Here is a 19,598-nt window from a genome sequence, read left to right as displayed (position 1 = left end):
CCTATTCAGCGATCCAGGGTTATTAGCCCAGAAACACAGATCCATGCAGCACTGGACTTTTATGTCTCCAGTTCCTTCCAGACTTGGATGGGAGATGCTACTGGAATCAGTCTATGACTCTCTCTGAGTCGCTGCATTGTCAATGTTGCCGAAAGGCTTGTGGAAAGGACCTCACAGTTCATTTCCTTTCCAACCACTGAAGCCTCAGTGAAAGCTCTGAAGGATGAATTCTACCAGCTCACAGGGATGCCAGGGGTAACAGGAGTAGTTGACTGTATCCATGTGCAATCAAGGCACCCAGTGCCAAAGACCTCTCCTACATGAACCACAATGATCTGCATTCTTTAAACTTGCTGATGGTGTGTGACATCAGAGGGGCCCTGATGACCATGGAGACGAACTGGCCAGGCAGTCCACAGGACTAGGCTGGGCTGCAGCAGTCTTCTCTAATAGTCAGTTTGAAGCTGGGATGCACAAAGATAGCTAGATTCCTGGTGACAGCTCCTTCTTTCTCTGCACCTGGCTCATGACCCCACTTCATATTCCTGAAATTTCAGCCAAATATTGCTACACTATGGCCCATTCTACAACGCACATGGTTATCAAGAAAACCTTCTGATCCCGCTGCTCATGCTTCCACTGCCTGGATGGCCCCAAGAGGGCACTGCAGTACTCACTGAAGAGGTCCAGTCATTTCATCTTGGCTTGTGTTCTCCACAACATCTCCCTAGAGCATGGGATGGACGTTTGGTCCTCTCCAATGACAGAACCCATAGACCAGCCCTGTGCAGAAGAGCTTGAACACATGTGCTCCTGGACTTAGAGGATGACCGTATCCAAAAGGAGCTGATGCTTGCTCATTTTAGTTCATGTGGTGGAAGGAACAGAGCGGGGAAAACCTTCCAGAAGGCATTGTGACAGATTTCCCCCACTCACCACCCGCACACAGTGCCATGACCTAACCTGACTGAGTACACAGATAGTTGTCATACGCTGTCATTTAATCTGTGTTTTAAAGGGATTGGGTCTATCCCAAATATCGTGAGTCATTTGCAAATACATTAACTAAACTAAAACCAAGACAACGGTACCCTACTATCCAATGAACTCCACTCATCTGAAAGCTCACTGGTTGCAAGCATTTACAATTATGCCAGCAAAGTCAGAGAAAAGGGGAAAATAGAAAATAACCAAAATAGTTTTTTAGTTTCAATTATCTAGATTTCAAATGAAAGCAGCATTTGTTACAATCTGAGTATATTTTAGTTTTTCTACTTTATGCCATAATCTGAGGCAAGTATATGGAGTGAATTTAAGTTGGGAAGTCAGTGGCTAGTAATCGGAGTTTGCAGCTTTGTGTTTCTTACTTTTTAAAAAAGTATTTATTTTGAGAGGCAGAGAGACACACAGAGAGAGCTCACATTTGCTGGTTTGCTTTCCGAATGCCTGCAAAAGCTGGGACTAGGCTGGGCTGAAGCAGGGAACTGGGAACTCAATAGTGGGTGGCAGGAACTCAATTACTTGGGCTACCACCACTACCTCCCAGGGTCCACGTTAGCTGGGTACTGGAATCAGGAGCCAGAGCTGGGATTTGAACCCAGGCTCTCTGATGTGGGATACAGTCATCTTACCCTCTAGACCAAATGCACACGCCAGGTTTCTGCTTTTGAGAGGCTGTTAAGAACAATCTGAAACCTCTACCTTTTGCCTGTCTGCAACAATTGGACTGTGACTTGGGAGGAACATCTGAACTCCAGTCCCATGTTTCCAAAACTGAGTCAGAGTTAGAGGTTAAATGGGCTAAAGAAACAAAACAGCTTAAAAAAAACAACTCAACTGACACTTTACAGAGTATAAAGACCCCAATAGATTGATGGGCAAAGGAAATTCTCCCAGGTTACATAGCTCACATCTAACCAGTGACTAGTCATTCTATTTTGAAATTCTTTGTATAAAAGGAGATTTATTGAATGAAGTAGGCACGTGGAAGTATTTAAAAATGAGAGATAAAAGGAATGTGATTTCTGGGTTTGAAATTGATTCTGGAGTTAGATGTTGGATACCTTTTATTCAGTGATGGATGGAATTTCCCAGGAAATAAATAATTCATAGCCAAAAAAAAGTAGATAAATAAATCAATACATTTATTGATTTGCTCACCTTTTAAAAGCAAAAGAAATAAACCAGAAACTTTTTTTATATATATAATAAAGGTTTTCTAAAGGAGAAGGAAAGCACAGGGTAGAGAACACAAGAATAGAAATTACTTTTTTTTAACCACATCTTTTAATTTTAACCATATCTTTCCATTTTTTCTGTTACTATCCTAGAGTAGTGTGTTTAACTTAATACTAAAGCAAAATTAGGGGATTTATTTTTTTTTTATTTTTGACAGGCAGAGTGGACAGAGAGAGAAAGGTCTTCCTTTTGCTGTTGGTTCACCCTCCAATGGCCGCCATGGCCGGTGCACTGCGGCCAGCGCACCGCGCTAATCTGAAGGCAGGAGCCAGGTGCTTCTGGTCTCCCATGGGGTGCAGGGCCCAAGCACTTGGGCCATCCTCCACTGCGCTCCTGGGCCACAGCAGAGAGCTGGCCTGGAAGAGGGGCAACCGGGACAGAATCCGGCGCCCCGACCGGGACTTGAACTCGGGGTGCTGGCGCCGCTAGTCGGAGGATTAGCTTGTTGAGTCACGGTGCCGGCCATGGGATATATTTTTTTTTTTTTTCTTAAAAACCTTAAAAATGTTGGGGCCGGCGCTGTGGTATAGCGGGTAAAGCTGCTGCCTGCAGTGCTGGCATCCCATATGGGCGTTGGTTCATGTCCCAGCTGTTCCACTTCCCATCCAGCTCTCTGTTATGGCCTGGGAAAGCAGTGGAAGATGGTCCAAGGCCTTGGGCCCCTGCACCCACATGGGAGACCCAGAAAAAGCTCCTGGATCCTGGCTTTGGATCGGTGCAGCTCCAGCCATTGTGGCCAATTGGGGAGTGAACCAGCGGATAGAAGATGCCTCCCTCCCTTTCTCCCTCCCTCTCTCTCTCTCTCTCTGCCTCTCCTTCTCTGTGTAACTCTGCCTTTCAAATAAATAAATAAATAAATCTCAAAAAAAAACCTTAAAAATGTAAAGCAAAATGAAACAAATGAACCTGAGTTCCATATTGGTAGCATATCTACATGGAGAGAAATTGTTTCATGTGACTTTAACATTTACTACTAAGACTGTATGTCCCTAGTGAAAATATACACCCTGAGGCCCTCTCAAAAACCAACACACATTTGTATCTATATAAATTATATTTTATAATTATACCATGATAATAATATTAATATTCCAAGATAATAATTATATTGCGAAAAATAGAAATTAAGATTTGTAGCTTAAGGAAAAAGATAAAATATAAAACCAAAGATTTTTTACAATAAAATATCTATAAATTCTAAATTTGAACTGTAAATTTAAGATGAAGTCCTGGCATCAGTTCTCATTTTAAAGTGTATGTTCTTTTAAACACACATAATGGGGCCAGCGTTGTGGCAAAGTGGATAAAGCAGCACCTACTCACATCACATGGCCAATACAGCTGGTGGAATACTACTATTACTAGTATTTTAAAACAGTTGCATTTTAATTTGCAGCAACTGAAAAACTTCCCTTCCCATCAAAGGTATCAACTCTAATTAACTCTGCAAAATTTAAGGTTTTTGAAAGATTTATGAAAATGTAAAAGACTGATTTTATTTCTCTAGTTAGAATGTAAAGAGTTTTAGTTTTGACAGATTAAAATATTATTGCTAATATAGCCTGTATTAACTGCCTAATAAAAGAATGGACACAAATAAAAACTAGCAAATTTAACCTTCACTTCTCTTTATGTGTTCTTCTACACGTGCTCACATTAAGAAGATGGAACAAGAGGTTTAGAAACACAAGAGGAAATGGAAGGAATGGTGCTCTCATCACAGATAAACGGGACCGGCATTGTGACATAGCAGGTAGAGCCTCCTGCAATGCCAGCATCCCATATGGGCGCCGGTTCAAGACTGGCTGCTCCACTTCCGATCCAGCTCTCTGCTATGGCCTGGGAAAGTAGTGGAAGATGGCCAAAGTCCTTGGACCCCTGCACCTGCATGGGAGACCCAGAAGAAGCTCCTGGCTCCTAGCTTTGGATCAGCACAGCTCCAGCCATTGTGGCCAGTTGGGGAGTGAATCAGTGGATGGAAGACTTCTCTCTTGGATAGTCAGAGAGAGACAGAAAGGTCTTCCTTTTTGCTGTTGGTTCACCCTCCAATGGCCGCTGCGGCCGGCGCATCTCGCTGATCCGAAGCCAGGGGCCAGGTGCTTCTCCTGGTCTCCCATGCGGGTGCAGGGCCCAAGCACTTGGGCCATCCTCCACTGCCTTCCCGGGCCATAGCAGAGAGCTGGCCTGGAAGAGGGGCAACCGGGATAGAATCCGGCGCCCCAACCGGGTCTAGAACCCGGTGTGCCGGCGCCGCAAGGTGGAGGATTAGCCTGATAAGCCACGGCGCCGGCCTCTCCCTCTCTCTTACTCTGTCTCTCCTTCTCTCTGTGTAACTCTGACTTTTAAATAAATAAATAAATATTTAAAAAAAACCCTGATAAACATGTAGAATCAGCATTTTTTAAGCCTTCCTTACAGAAGCTTCTAATATGTAAAAGTAGAGTTTTCTAATGATATTAACTTTAAAATCTATCATAAACCATGAAATCAGGAGTTTGCAATATTGACACAAGTCCATATTACACAGTTTGCGAGTAAATGATTACAAAACAACAAATAAATGTGCCTTTAAAACTCAGTGTATCAGGCTGGAGCTGTGGCGTACTGGGTGAAGCCACACCTACAGTGCCGGCATCTGATGTGAGTGCCAGTTCTGAGATCTGGCTGCTCCACTTACAATCCAGCTCTCTGCTATGGCCTGGGAAAGCAGTAGAAGATGGCCCAAGTCTTTGTGCCCCTGCACACATGTGGGAGACCCAGAGGAGGCTCCAGGCTCCAGGCTCTCAGCTTCTGATGGGCCCAGCTCTGGTCATTGTGGCCATTTGGGGAGTGGATCAGCAGATGGAAGATCTGTCCCTACTTCCGCCTCTCTGCACTCTGTCTTTCAAATAAATAAGTCTTAAAACAAAAAACAACTCAGTACGTTATAAGGCAGGAGGTTATTTATTTTTTAATCTTTACCATGCATTTCCAATAATTTAAAGCACTTTCTTCTTATCATGTACTTCTTAGACTCTTCTATTATACTAGTTACCTTCCAAATGTATGGTAAATTAGATTTACTTCATCAAATATTATTTGCTAGGGGCCAGGAAACACTGCTGGATGGGAAGCATATCAAGATTAGCAAAACACCTAGGAAACTACATCCTAAATATATACCAGTAACCCATGCCCAAAGGACATATAAAACATATAAAAACAGCTAGCAGTGTTACAAATTAAGATGAAATGTGTTCAAGAGGATGCATCAGATCAGTAATATTATGCCCGCCTGAGAAAGATAAAAATTTATCAAGGGAAACACATCTAGGAAGACTGTCTAAAAGCATGGGACAATCTATAGATTTACTTCCTGCTAAAACACAGCGGAGTTCTGTAAACCTTTGTTTTGGAATCAGTGGACTCATGCCCAAAAGGTGTCATTTTTTTTAAACTTTTATTTAGTAGATATAAATTTCCAAAGTACAGTTTATGGATTACAATGGCATTTCCCCCCCATAACTTCCCACCCACCCACAACCCTCCCATCTCCCGCTCCCTCTCCCATTCCATTCATATCAAGATTCATTTTCAATTATCTTTATATACAGAAGATCAATTTAGTATATATTAAGTAAAGACAAAAGGTGTCATTAATACCAGTAGCTGTGTGTGTTTATGCACTTGTGGGTTGGAGTTCTAAAGGAGGCAACCGAAAGAGAGGCCTAAACCCAAGTGCCTGTGCACAGAGGAGGAGTAGTTAATTAGGTGCCTCACAGCCCATGGCTACCTGTGTCTGTGCTGCACAGGAACAGGGTCCACGGCATGGGTTCTACAAGGAAGTAAGGACTCAGCTTTGTTGCTATCTCTGGGACTTTATGGTTCATGACATGGGTTCTAGTAACCCCAGGACCAGACAGCCCCTAAGCAGGAGATCTCAAAAGTAAGCAGGCTTCTTCCTCTCCCCAGAGAGGAGGCAACAGGAACTACAGGACAAGAGGCAGAGGCAAAAGATCCAGGACACAATCATATTCGGTCATATGTCCACCATCTTTGCTTAGATGATTGAATTTTAAAAGCCAATTGTTTTACTTAACTCATTAGTGCAAAATAGCTAAATGCTGAATGAGTGACACATTTTCATCACCAAATCTACCTAACTTATGACTAGACACCAACTTGTCAGGGAAATGGTATAACAATAAGGCAGGTAAAATCGAATGAAATGTTCTGTGTGGTGGCAGGGGAGCTGGTATAGTATGTCAAACTCTGATACTGTGTTGGAGCAGGAAGATAAAGCAGATTAGAAAGTTTACCTGAAAGGTATGCAACTTTTTCCTTCAGAATTGGCAACACATCCATAGCTTTCATTTCATCATTTTTTCGAAACCCTGAAATATATAAGAAGAAAATAAAATTACTGAGTTGCTTGAGTGACACTGGATTTCTTAACCATTCTATCCGATGCAAACACACCAGCTTTCTTCACACCCATTCAGTCAGCTTAAACGACTGACTCACCACATGAAAACGTTAAGAGCCTATGAAGAACAGTCTCTGATCACAGAACTCTTTTATTTTAGTGCTGAGCAATGAGGTATGCACAAACGCACAACCTGGTGTCCCCAAAGGCTCCCAGCCATTTCTAGCCACAAAGATTCATTTTCAACAAAACAGGATATGAAATCAGTCCAGATCATTTACCAAATCTTCATTTTAATCTTGCAGATTAATTTAGACACTGGCAACACTGCTTTGTGAAAACTGCTATTTGTGGCACATTAAACCCTCTAGGGGGAGCTCAATGCCTCCTCCTATCAGCCTTCAGAGTGTGGTTAAAAATAAGCAGAAGTTGAGTACAGGAAAGGGATTATAAATAGCCAGGGACTGGCCACCACTCTCTTTGGATCTCTCCTTCTAGGCTTTCTGGGTCAAGCCCCCTGGAGGAATATCATTGCTGATGTGGTAAGACAGCCAGGTATTGCTCCACCTTCCATGGTGGCCAAGGACCTGTTCTTGCCAAATAGCAAACTCTCCCCAAGCCCCACAATATCTCAGAAGACCAAGCAGGACTACAGTGGGAAAGAAAGCATGCAGCAGGCAATTTTGGCCAAGTCAATGTCCACCTATGCACACAGAATTCTTGCAGCCCAATCAAGTTCTGCCCAGTTCACCAAGCTAATTATCTATAAGGGAATCCAGGTTCAAAAATGTTCATACTCATAATTACGTGACAATATTTCTCTTGAAGGCCTCTAACAGAGATGCAGGGACACTCATACAAACTATTGTTAGCAGAACAAACTCTAGAGAAAAAAATAAATGACTACTTCCCTACCCCCATTCTTCTGTTTTTTTTTGTTTGTTTGTTTGTTTTGTTTTGTTTTTGTTTTATTTTTCCCAAAATAGTATAAGAAAAGCATCTTAACTGTGAGCTTGGTAACACAACAAATTCAACAAATAAACTCAGAATGGGAAAAGTACTGAAAGTAAATCAGTGGTCATCTACTCCTGGTGTTACTAAGCAGTTTCCCCTGCACCAGCCTCACCCCAGACAACACAATGACCCTCTCAAAGCACTGTAAAGTGACCAAAAGCAAGGAGACAGGCCTGGAAAAAGGAAATGATACTGGGTATACTTGCTGTTGTTAGGGCTGTAGGCTGAGGTTAACAACGTGGAGGTGTTGAAGAAGCAACAAGACACACTCAAGGCTACCTCAACAGCTGAAATGGAGAGGAGAAATCTTGGAAATGAAAAAGAGACTCATATTTTGTGTATCACCTTGGCCCAAATCTCTGCTATCCCCCAAGCCTGAAAATGCAAGGCAAGCTCCAGCAGCCAGGCTAATGGATTAACCATCTGAACCAAGCAAGATTCTAGTTGCTGCTCATACCAGAGAGTTTGTAGTTTGGGTTCAGTAGTTGTCTGCTAAAGCAAACAAATAAACAGTAAAATCAATACCTCTGGGAAGAATATAACAGAATCCAGTCTCTACGTCATGTCATTCATAGAAGCAAAGAATTAGTGAGGTAATGGTGTGATTTAAGTAAATTTTTCCTGTCCCTAGAATACTTCATGTGTACAAAGAACCCAGTTTAATGAGATTTAACTATGACGCTGACAATTACCACAGACTTTGCAGCAAAACACATTCTGCTGAAGGCCCTGAGGTTCTGCAGTGCTGAGTGGCAGTGCCTTGTCAGGTTACAGATGCACTCGAGAAAGCTCAGATCACCAGGCCACTTCCTTTTCAATGCACCATGCTTTGCGCTGGCAACCCACCAAGCTTTGAAATCAGTAACTATTTATAAAAGGCCAAACATCTGAGCCAGGAATTCTGCAATTTCATCCTCATGTTCCTTCAAAACTCTTGAATGGAGGCAATCCAGTGTCACCAATACACCATCAGTCATGATAATTCACTGGATGTGCCTACAAAGACTGAGTCCATGCTGATTTCATCTGAGATGGATGGCACTTGTTAAATGCAGAGGAAAAATGCTCCACAGAGACCCTCAAAGACCCATGTTTATAAACGCCTATAGGGGCTATGGCATGGCAGGTTAAGCCGCCACCTGCAACACAGGCTTCCTAATTGGGCACTGAGTTGAGTTCTGGCTGCTTCCCTCCCAATCCAGCTCCTTTCCAATGCACTGGGAAAGTAGAAGATAGCCCAAATCCTTGGGTTCCTGTACCCATGTGGGATATCAAGATGAGGCTCTTGGCTTCTGGCTTCAGCCTGGCCATTGCAGTCATTTGTGGGGGAGTGAGTTGGTTTATGATAGATCAATCTCTCTCTCTCTCTGTAACTCTTTCAAATAAATAAGATAAATCTAAAAAATAAAATAAAATGAAATGAAATGAAATACCTATAAAATAAGGCATATTATGGAAATTTTATTTATTTATTTGGGAAGAGAGTGAATTTCCATATATGGTTCAGTACATAAATGGCCACAACAGATGGGGCTGTGCTGGGGCTGATGCTAAGAGACAGGTACACAATATAATCACTAAGGAAAACAGAAGAAAACCAATTACTTGAGCTATCACAACTGCTTCTCAGGGTGCACATTAGCAGGAAGCTAGAGTCAGAAGCTGGGCCAGGAATCAAACCTAAGTACTCTGATGTAAGAATCAAGTGTCTTAACTTCTAGGTTAAGCACTCACTCACTCTTGGAGCTGGCATTGTGGCATAGTGGGTCAAGCCTCTACCACACTAGCATCCCACACAGGGGCTGGTTCAAGACCTGGCTGCTCCAGTTCTGATCCAGCTCCCTACTAATGCACCTGGGAAAGCAGAGAAAGATGGTCCAAGTCTCTGGACCCCTACACCCATGTGGAAGACCTGGTAGAAGCTCTGGGCTCCTGGCTGTGGCCTGGCCCAGCCCTGGCTGTTACAGCCATTTGGGGAATGAACAGCAGATAGAAGATCTCTCTCTCTCTCTCTCTCTCTCTCTCTCTCTCTCTCTCTCTCCTCTCTCTGTAACTCTGCCTTTCAAATAAATAAAAATAAATCTTTAAAAAAAAAACCTTCACCACCCCTATGGGAAGTTTTATAAACAGCAGAAAGTGCTATAGGATTATGACAAATGAGGAGGAGACGACATAATAGAAATACTAGAAGCTATAGATACATAAGATATCAAATCTAAAGGCATTTGAAAAGATTCCTCTTTTCTTGCTCAGATGACAAAAATACATGTGATTCACACAAGTCCATGCCTACATGTGCCCTGGCCAGAGAACAGTCATTACTAACTGCAGTCCTAGGCTCCTACACTGCAGAAACAGAATCCCATCTGTGAGTTACACAACTCTGACCAAGAAGAATGTCCTAATCATAGTACCGTTAGTATGTGGCTTGAGTCACAAGAATTCCAAACCATTTTTGATTATCACAGCTGACTATGTGAATCATACCTCTTTACGGATACCCATGATGGTGTGGATGACCCAAGTTAGGGTTGCCATACTGCAAGCCACCCTTCAGGAAGGCTATCATACTTAGTTGAAAACAAAGCTTAACGATGAAAATCTCAATTTTCTATGCCCTCTATGAGCCACAGATGCAGTCCCATGTGGCCTTATCTTTGTTCTCTTACATCTGAAGTTCTTCTAGCCTACCAGTCCTTCAATTTCCTCTCCAAATCAAGTAACAGTCTTTTTAGAGCAGGAAAGGCATGGATCAATGACAAATTAGTGTGGAAAGGTGTTGCTTTTTTATGGTGACATACAAATATGTCCAAATATGGACTAGAATATAAATTCTCAACAGTTTCAATGCAATGTTTTTGTTGAATCTGGCACAATAAAAGAGATGTAACTTGATTTAAATTGTCAATAAAACTTCTAAAATACAAAATAGAAAAGATAGCAGAAATGTAAAGGCACACAAAAAAATTAGAGTTTGTGGCTATAATGGTCACCTAAGTTTAAAAAACTTAGCTAATAAGCAGAGGACTCAGTAAGCACATTTAAATACTAAAACCAGATTAAATGTATCACGTAACTTTTGATGAAAAGTAGGAAGAACCCAACCATGAAAGTTCCTCAGATCAAAAAGGCAGGTTCTGTTCCATGCCCTGGAGAGTTATTTATAAAGCAGAATATGTGGCTATAAAAAATGTTTTCCAAAGTTAAAAATAAATGGCTTCTGTGCTATTCCAGTGATTTTAGATTACACAGCAGATAAGACTCAACTCCTAATGCTTTCTGGGTTCTGCATTAAAGGATCCAGCTGTGGTTCCTAAACCTGTTAGAACGACAGCAATCACGTGGTGCTCTGCATGACTGTTGCCTGGAAGCACTCACTCTGCCCAAGAGCACACAGAAGTTAAAGAACAGCGAATTGCATCTTGGAGAGTTGCTTTCAAGGTTCCAAACCTTGCCTTTGGGCCACAGACCAGGCATCTAAGTGATTCCAAGTGGGGTTATCGTTATATTAATAGGTAGATGCAGGTGCCAGAAAGAGAATGTTGGTAAAATTAGAAAAGGATGGAGACAAAGGGTAGAAAAAAGGGCAACTTGAAAGGAGATAACACAACAGCCAAGAATAGGGAATATTTAGCTGTACCCATTTTCTTAATTACAAAATTTTTAATTATATAAAGCCCACAGTAAAGCATGCAGAAAGAGTGAATTCTTTTATAATTGAAAATAAATTTCACTACATGAGATGGAGAAACCAATGAAGATTTTAATGAAATGCTAGCTACAGGGGACAATGAGCACAGCACAGAATGGAGTTAGTCAAGGCTACAGTGAATGTGTTTTGAACACTCACATGATAATATCTGCCATTACTCTTCAGATCTTTATACCAATATTTGTAAAATGCTATTGGGGAAATCAGACTTGGATTCTAAAAAATAGGGTTTCTATAATTATTAACTGAAAATAAATGTGTCAACACACATAAAAAAATCACCTTTCCCTAAAATAAATAAATTTGAATAATGATTTCAGTATATTTATTTTAAAAACATCCCAACCCCAAAGTCAGCATTTACAATAATATGAAGTAGCATGTTAATCTGAGAATGTTAAGCCCCTGCTCTCAAATCATTCCTGATAGGCAGAGGGACAGAGAGACAGACAGAGATATCTTCCACCTGCTGATTCACTCCCTAAATGCCTAAGCCATCTGGAACCAGGAGCTAAGAACTACACCAGAGTCTCCCACCTGGTGGCAGACACCAAATACTCCAGTCATCATCCTCTGACTTCCAAGGCACCAGGAGGAAGCTGGATCGGAGGCTGAGCAAGCAACCAGGACTGGAACCAGACACCTGGTTATGAGATAGGAGCACCTCAAGTAATGGCTTAACTCACTGCACTACAACATCCAATTTCCTAAGACAATAAACACTGTGTTGCCCATCAAGTGGACTATTTTAATCTCTCCAAATTAGCCAATTTGCCAGAGGACATGTCTGTTTTGTTCCAAGCTGTATTCCAGAAGCCTATGATAGGTTAATGCACAGGGTGTTCAATTAATATGGAATGGTAAAGTAGAGAAATGAATGAGTGAATGAACAAACCAACTACTCCAATCTCTTGCCCCTGACCCCCACTCAAGCACTCCCAAATTCTTTGGCATTTTCTACTTCAGATTTGTAAAACTGTCATGATTTATACTTATTAAAAAAAAATCAACCTTTCTGCCCTAAGAGGAGTTATTCAGCAGCGGAAACCTTTTGGTTAAATCAATGGTCTGGAACTTCAACTACTAATACCCTACTAGTCAAATCAATTACTCATTTTTTTTCCCTGAGACTCTCCAAGGAGATGCTGCATTGCTATGGTGACAAATACCTTTCTAAACTAGTCACAAGGATCAGAATGGTCACTCATTTTAGTCACTTCCATGGTATTACATTTAAAAGAAAAAAGATCACACACACACACACACACACTTATTTAAAAGGAAAGAAAGTGCCATGGAAATATTTTCACCATGAGAAAAGGTTTCAGGCTACATATCATCCCAACGGTCCATGTTACAGAAGTGGCCCCCCCCCCCAAAAAAAAAAATCAAACGACTTTAAAAATAAATTAAATGTTCTAAATGTTACGCTAATATACAGGTTAGTTTTTAATCCACATCTGTCCCAGGCAGACAGTAGTAATTTGAAATTGCACATAATCCTCAGATAAACTCGCCACGTGGGTTTCTTAGTGAAAACGGTGTTAGACAAGACCAGCGCTCGGCGCTGCCCACGCTGCCTGTCTCACCTCTGCAGACCACCGTGCTCCTTGCACGCCCTCCGAGCTCTCATGGGGCCGTCAGCTGCCACATTTAACTATTTACTAATGAGAAACTGAAGAGGCAAAAAAAAAAACCAATCCTATACTTAGAAAAACAGAGGTTGCAGCAGTAATAAAAATGTATTCATGAAAAAGGAAAGTGCTTTGAAACCAGAAAAAACATGAGACAGTAAGCTGGCTTCCTATCAGTACTGTCTTGGTGGTAATTACCAAATTGTACTCATTAGCTAATTTGGGGAAACAGAGCACACACGCACTCAAAGCACAAAGAGCCAAGCGATAAATCTGCAACCAAGGTGCCGGCGCCGCCCTCGCCCTGCATGCGCAGGCGCAGAGGGGTGACGTCACCCTCTCAGGCCGGCGCTTCGATGCAGAGCCCGCAGGATTCTGCTCCGAGCCCGGGAGCGGCAGCGCCGGCTGCACCGGGTTCGCGCAGTGAAGCGCTTCAGTTGTGCAAGCATGGAGACGAGGGATGCGTGGGAGGGAAGAACTTTAGCCTTGATCTTCTACAAACATGTTAAAGGGAAGAGTGATGCAAGGTTATAAAGTCAAGGCTATAACTGTCGTTTTTACTAATATGTGTTTTAAAAAATCAAAACATATTGCAATGCTTGTATTATTTTATATAAATATATAACCATAGCATGCACTTATAACACACATATAAAATGAATAAAATACTTATATGAGGAATATACACATGTTCACCACCACACAAGAATATGGATGGGATTTCACAGCATAGCGTTTTAACTTTCACTTATAACCTTTATGGCTATAATAACCTTCCGACGGATTAATTTATTACTTCACATGATTTAAGAACCAACAGTCTTACTTTTAAGAAAGAAATGGTGGCATAAGTTTGACTGCAGGGCAGTGAAGGAATTTCAACTTAAAACAGCTTTGGCTTTTAATGTCTTATCAACAGAATGCAAAGAACAAGCTAAAATAACCAAAAAGATTGTAACAAAAATGTTTTTAAGTTAATACATATCTATTAAAGTAAATAAATGTTTTAAAAATTTAAACCTGCATTAACTGTGAACTGCAAGTTAGTTAAAAAGCATAATAAACCAACAGAAGGGGATACTTCAATAATCAAAGTAGTACTAATACAAAAGGAGACTACCTTGTTATAATCTCAAGAATCAAAGAGGAATCATGTGTTATCTTTGCATCCCCAGGGACCAGCAGCTATTTACAGAGGAAAGTTAACCTCCTGTTTGTCTTGTGCCAGAAAAAAGAACACATACACATTTGTCTGTTGGTGAAGCTCCCCAAGGCTGGGTATTCTGGGACCCTGATCACCCTCACCCTACTCTACATACAGTACACATACACACAGGCACATGCATTTATGTGCATATACAGGGTTCTGTGATGCTGACCTACTACAAAGACCCCTCTGCATAAGAAGTCTCTCTTGAAAGTGTTAAGAAATTTAGTTTTAATCAGATGAATGAGTGATGCAGCTGACATAATTTGATCATTGTAGCCTAATGATGTCATAATGTAGCAAATCAATAAAGGTTGACTAACCTAAAAATCCTGTTAAATCACAATACCAAACATTTCAAATATTTTCACACCTTTAACCTCTGTGAAATCAGAAAAGAAAAAAAATTCAATGGCTACATTCATTTTTATAAAACTACTGATCACGATCATATTCTGTAAAAGGTTCTGGAAAATAGTTATTATTTCTACTTTTCCTTTACATAGTATCATTTTTGGTTATTATGTAAGGAATAGGGGGGCAGAGAAGCTGTCAGCTTCAGAGGAGGGTTAAACATTGCACTCAGAGAACATGGATTAGCCCCGCAAGGGGCAGGAGTGTCACGGAGAGCCCTTGTGGAGCTCAGTCTGTGCGGTAAAGCAACATCCTGGGGGTCAGCTCTGTGGTATGCACAGCCACTGAGTCTCAAAAACAAGGGTCGGGGGTATAAGAATAGGCAATGTACTGACAGGTGAAGGATTGTGCAGTGTGGAAGAGAGAGAAGTCCATAGCAGGCCAAGGGCAGAAGAGAGGCCAAACAGCTTCAGCAGAAGCAGAGAGAAAAACACAAAAGAACAGAGAAGGTAAGGGAGACTGGGTTATTCCTGCCTCCTGTCTGACAGGCAGGAAACCTTGCATCACCAGAACAAAGGGCACTGAGAAGACGGCCCTGCATGCCTATGGGGCAGCCATGCTCCTCTGAGTTTTTTTTTTTTTTTTTTTTTTAACTTCTGGGTTTCTTTCTTTCAGATTTATTTATTTATTCGAAGAGCAGAGTTATAGAGGCAGAGAGAGAGAGAGAGAGAGAGAGAGAGAAAATATTTTATCCACTGGTTCACTCCAATGGCAGGAGCTGGGCTGACCCGAAGCCAGCAGCCTGGAGCTTCTTCCAGGTCTCCCACGTGGGCGCAGGGGCCCGAGGACTTGGGCCATCTTCTACTGCTTTCCCAGGCTATCACAGAGAGCTGGATTGGAAGTGGAGCAGCCAGGACTCGAACCGGCGCCCATATGGAATGCCTGCACTGCAGGTAGCAGCCCACTACGCACAGTGTTAGCCCTGCTCCTCTGAGTTTCTAACCCTCACTTCTAAACCCCAAATCTTCTCCCTACTGTGTGGGTACCAGAGCAGAACCTGCCTGGCAAACCATCCACTCCAGTCCAAACCCAGAATCCACACTTCTGCCCTTCACCCTCTCACAACCTGCACTGTGGACTTTATGGTTCAACTCCCTACCCCACACTACCCCAGCCAGCATCTCCCTCATATGGACTGTTCCTGCCATTTCTTAACTGGTGTTCAGAATTCCCTCCAATCCATTCTGCCACTGTCCCCAGAAAGATCTTTCTAAAACAAGCATCTCATCATTTCACTCCTGCAGAAGTTGTCAATGGCTTCTCAGTAACCTCAAATAAATAAAGTCCAAATTCCTTGATCTGACACAGTAACCCTCGGGATGCGATCTCTGCAGCCTCACAAGCTCGCTCGTTCTTTCACTCTCTCTCTCTCTCTCTCTCTCTCTTACACACACACACACACACACTCCCTTCACCATGTGCTGCTCCTCCACTTGCCTAAAACACTCTCTTCCCTCCCCGTCCCCAACACAACTCCTACATACTTCCTCACCTTCCTGAGTCCCCCACTCCTAGATCACATACCCAGAATTCTGTATTTCCACAATCCCAAACCTTACCACACTGTACAGTAATTATCCAAATACTTGTCATGTCCCCATGAGCAGGGACTGCTATGTGTCCTGTGTGTGGTTCTAAGTCATTGAGCTGCAGATTGCCACAATGCAGAGCAAGAACTCAACACCCAGCTGCTCAGACCTGGAGACACACAATGCAACTGGGGGGAAAAAAAAGATTTATAGGCAGACAGAGACATAGGAGGTAAGAGGGGTGGGAGGGGCTGGTGTGCTGGTTCACTCTCCAAATGTTCACAAGAGCCAGGGCCGCACTGCAGTCTAAGCCAGGATCCAAGAACTCAATCCATGTCTCCCACATGGATGGCAAGAGCTCAAATACTTGAGACTTCACCACTGTCTCTCAGGGTCTATGTTAGCAGGAAGGTGAAGTCAGAGTCAAGTACTGAATCCAGGTACTTCAATATGGGACATGGGCATCTGTCCCACACAATAAATTTTAAATAGTCATCCACAATGTGGAGCTCTGAGCTCATAGTATCCATCTAGCAGGAAGTTAGCAACAGGTGCCAAAGCAGTCAACTAACCACACAAACTCCTTTGAGCGAATGAAGTGACTAAATCATTTCTCTGTCTAGTATAACTGGTAACCAACTACTACATAGAATAATGCTTACATATTCTCAATATATATATGACATATATAATATAAAGGTTTCACCTTAAGGTTTTACAATGTAATTGAAAAGAGGAAAAGGAAGGAGGGAAAACACACAAATTTCTCTGCTGGAAAGGGCAGCATCCTAATAACTTCAGGGAAAGGTTTCTAAATATGCAACGCAGAGGCTTCACAGCATTGCCCTTTTGCAATCAGTGGTGTTTTCAGCTAAGAATGGAAGGTTACATCAAAGTATTTTAATTATGAGATTTTATAAACAGACCAGGCATGTCAGAACCAGCAAAGTAGCTCAGGTCCACACAACTCAACTGAATATCTTCCTTTTGTTCTTTGGGCAGGTCTGCTCATACTGGTGTCTCAAAGTCCCTTGGCACCAGAAGGGACTTGTACAAGTACAACCTGAGGCAGTCTACTGAATACTCATATGACTGTGTTTGTTTCCTGATACATCAACTGGACACAAGTTAAGCCTCTGTGAGTGTCACATGTCACAGTGACACCTGTATAACTTTACCTACAAAATCTTGGTGCTGATCACGAGTAAGAAAGGCCTAGAACACACACAAAGAAGGAGGGCTGGGCCAAAGCTTTCTAACTAGTGTATGAGTGTCCAGACTGAACCAAGGTTTGGGTTTAATCTTTGGTTTATTCCAGCTTAACTCCATATTAACATCCCCTACTGTAGTCTTACCTCTTGCTCACACTAAAACACAAAGACCTGATTCTGAGTATTTCTTCCTATCCAGGGAAACAATAGGGAAGGTGCAGAGAGGGAGGTGCAAGTGCTGGATCAGTCACTGAAGCCACAGGGGACTTTCTACCTGGCTTCATGGGCTAAATAACAAATGCTTATCATCTCTTATTTTTCCCTGGGGAAATACAACTCAAGGTTGACTATCTTAATATGCAACCATTAAACTGAGTGACTAGTAACTATATCTAAATTAAAATATAGTATTTAGAAATTAAATCTCATATGTAGATCAAAGTTTCTCCTAACAGACTGAGCACAGCTCAGATACTGTTGATTCATTTCTACTTCAAAAATCTTCAATTAATTTGAAACCCTTATGGGGCTAGCCTGTAGCATAATGGGTAAAGCTGCTGCCTGTGGCCCCAGTAACCCATATGGGTGCTGGTTTGAGTCCCAGCTACTCCATTTTCAATCCAGCTCCCTGCTAATGCACCTGGGAAAGCAGCAGAAAATGGCCCAAGTACTTGGGCCCCTGTACCTACATGGGTAACCCAGAAGATGCTCCTGGCTTCTGGCTTCTGGCTTCAGATCAGCCCAGCTCTGGCTGTTGCAGACATTTGGGGAGTAAACCAGCACATGGAAGATCTCTCGGATCTCCCTATCTCTCTCTCTCACTCAGCCTTTCAAATAAATAAATAGACCTTTTAAAAAAAATTTAAACCTTATTAATTTATCATATAAGGCAACCACCACAAAAAAACACATAATTTTTAACTGAAGAATTAAAAAGTTATTTCTACTTCAATAAGCATTGACATAATTCCAACACAAAATTCACTAGAAAGATGTATCTTTAATAATATCGAAGAATTTGGCTGAAATTTCTATCAGCCAATCCATGATAAAGCTCAGAACTGTGTTTTTAATAACTTAGCTTTCAAAAAAGGACATATTTACACACAGTGCTCTCCAAGGCTGTAAAGATCTCCCCCCTAAAAGGCCCATTCCTGACTTAAGCTTATAATCTAAAACAAAATAAAAGACACATTAAGCCAAACAGCAGCCTTAACTCTGTGTACACAACAAGAAAAATCTGACAAATATTTATAAAAGATACATAGATAGCTGTTATTAATTATAGACAAATTCATTTAAAAGTATTACTTGTCACAGAAACATTGTAACAATTACTGGCACTAAAGCTAAGTCCTACCCTTGCTGTAGGTATTAAGAACACAAAGCACAGAATAAGTAACATGTTCAAAGATGAATACTGCGATGCCTTATCATTAGAAACCTCCTAGCTTTCACACAACTGCTTACTTCAGTTAAGCTGCATTGCACCGACAACCTCGTTCCTTCTCTCTGAATGTACTGGCTGTACCCAGGAGGACTGAGGATTGCTCAGGAGCCAACGGAGCCGTCCTCCAGAGGTCTGCTGATCAGGGCTGGCAACAGACCCAGGCACCCTGTATAAAACCAAGTACAGGCCGGCGCTGTGGCTCAATAGGCTAATCCTCCGCCTTGCAGCACCGGCACACTGGGTTCTAGTCCCGGTCGGGGCACCGGATTCTGTCCCAGTTGCCCCTCTTCCAGGCCAGCTCTCTGCTGTGACCCGGGAGTGCAGTGGAGGATGGCCCAAGTCCTTGGGCCCTGCACCTGCATGGGAGACCAGGAGAAGCACCTGGCTCCCAGCTTCAGATCAGCGCGGTGCGCCAGCTGCAGCGCGCCGGCCATGGCGGCCATTGGAGGGTGAACCAGCGGCAAAAAGGAAGACCTTTCTCTGTCTCTCTCTCTCTCACTGTCCACTCTGCCTGTCAAAAACAAAACAAAACAACAACAACAACAAAAAACAACCTAGCAGGAGCAGTTATGTTACCATTAAGACATTTTGTATCCTGTTTCTAGGCTGAATTCTGAAAGCAATCTATAATTAAGTTAAAAGTTTTCTTCTAGGTCCTATTTGGTGGAAAAATGTATCTGTTCAGCAAGCATGTTAGCCCTGAGACTATGACACTAGGCAGTAGGTTCCAATGCAAGGAGAAGAGCCAGCCTGATTTTGGTCACAGATAATGTACCTGTCCAAC

General features: G+C 42.2%; 1 protein-coding gene across 2 annotated transcripts in view; it reads right to left on the bottom strand.

Moving 5' to 3' along the window:
• TRIO (trio Rho guanine nucleotide exchange factor) overlaps positions 1-19,598 on the bottom strand; it is a 387,461-nt gene that overhangs the window by 242,009 nt on the left and 125,854 nt on the right. For both annotated transcript variants that reach the window (XM_062211811.1, XM_062211812.1), the window contains exon 2: positions 6,537-6,611. In XM_062211811.1, the coding sequence (XP_062067795.1) occupies positions 6,537-6,611 (75 nt within the window). The remainder of the gene's footprint in view (positions 1-6,536; positions 6,612-19,598) is intronic.

The sequence above is a fragment of the Lepus europaeus genome, chromosome 15, assembly GCF_033115175.1.
Source record: "Lepus europaeus isolate LE1 chromosome 15, mLepTim1.pri, whole genome shotgun sequence".
NCBI classification, from domain to species: domain Eukaryota; kingdom Metazoa; phylum Chordata; class Mammalia; order Lagomorpha; family Leporidae; genus Lepus; species Lepus europaeus.
The sequence above is the reverse complement of the archived record's forward strand: the minus strand, read 5'-3'. Positions and strand labels throughout refer to the sequence as shown.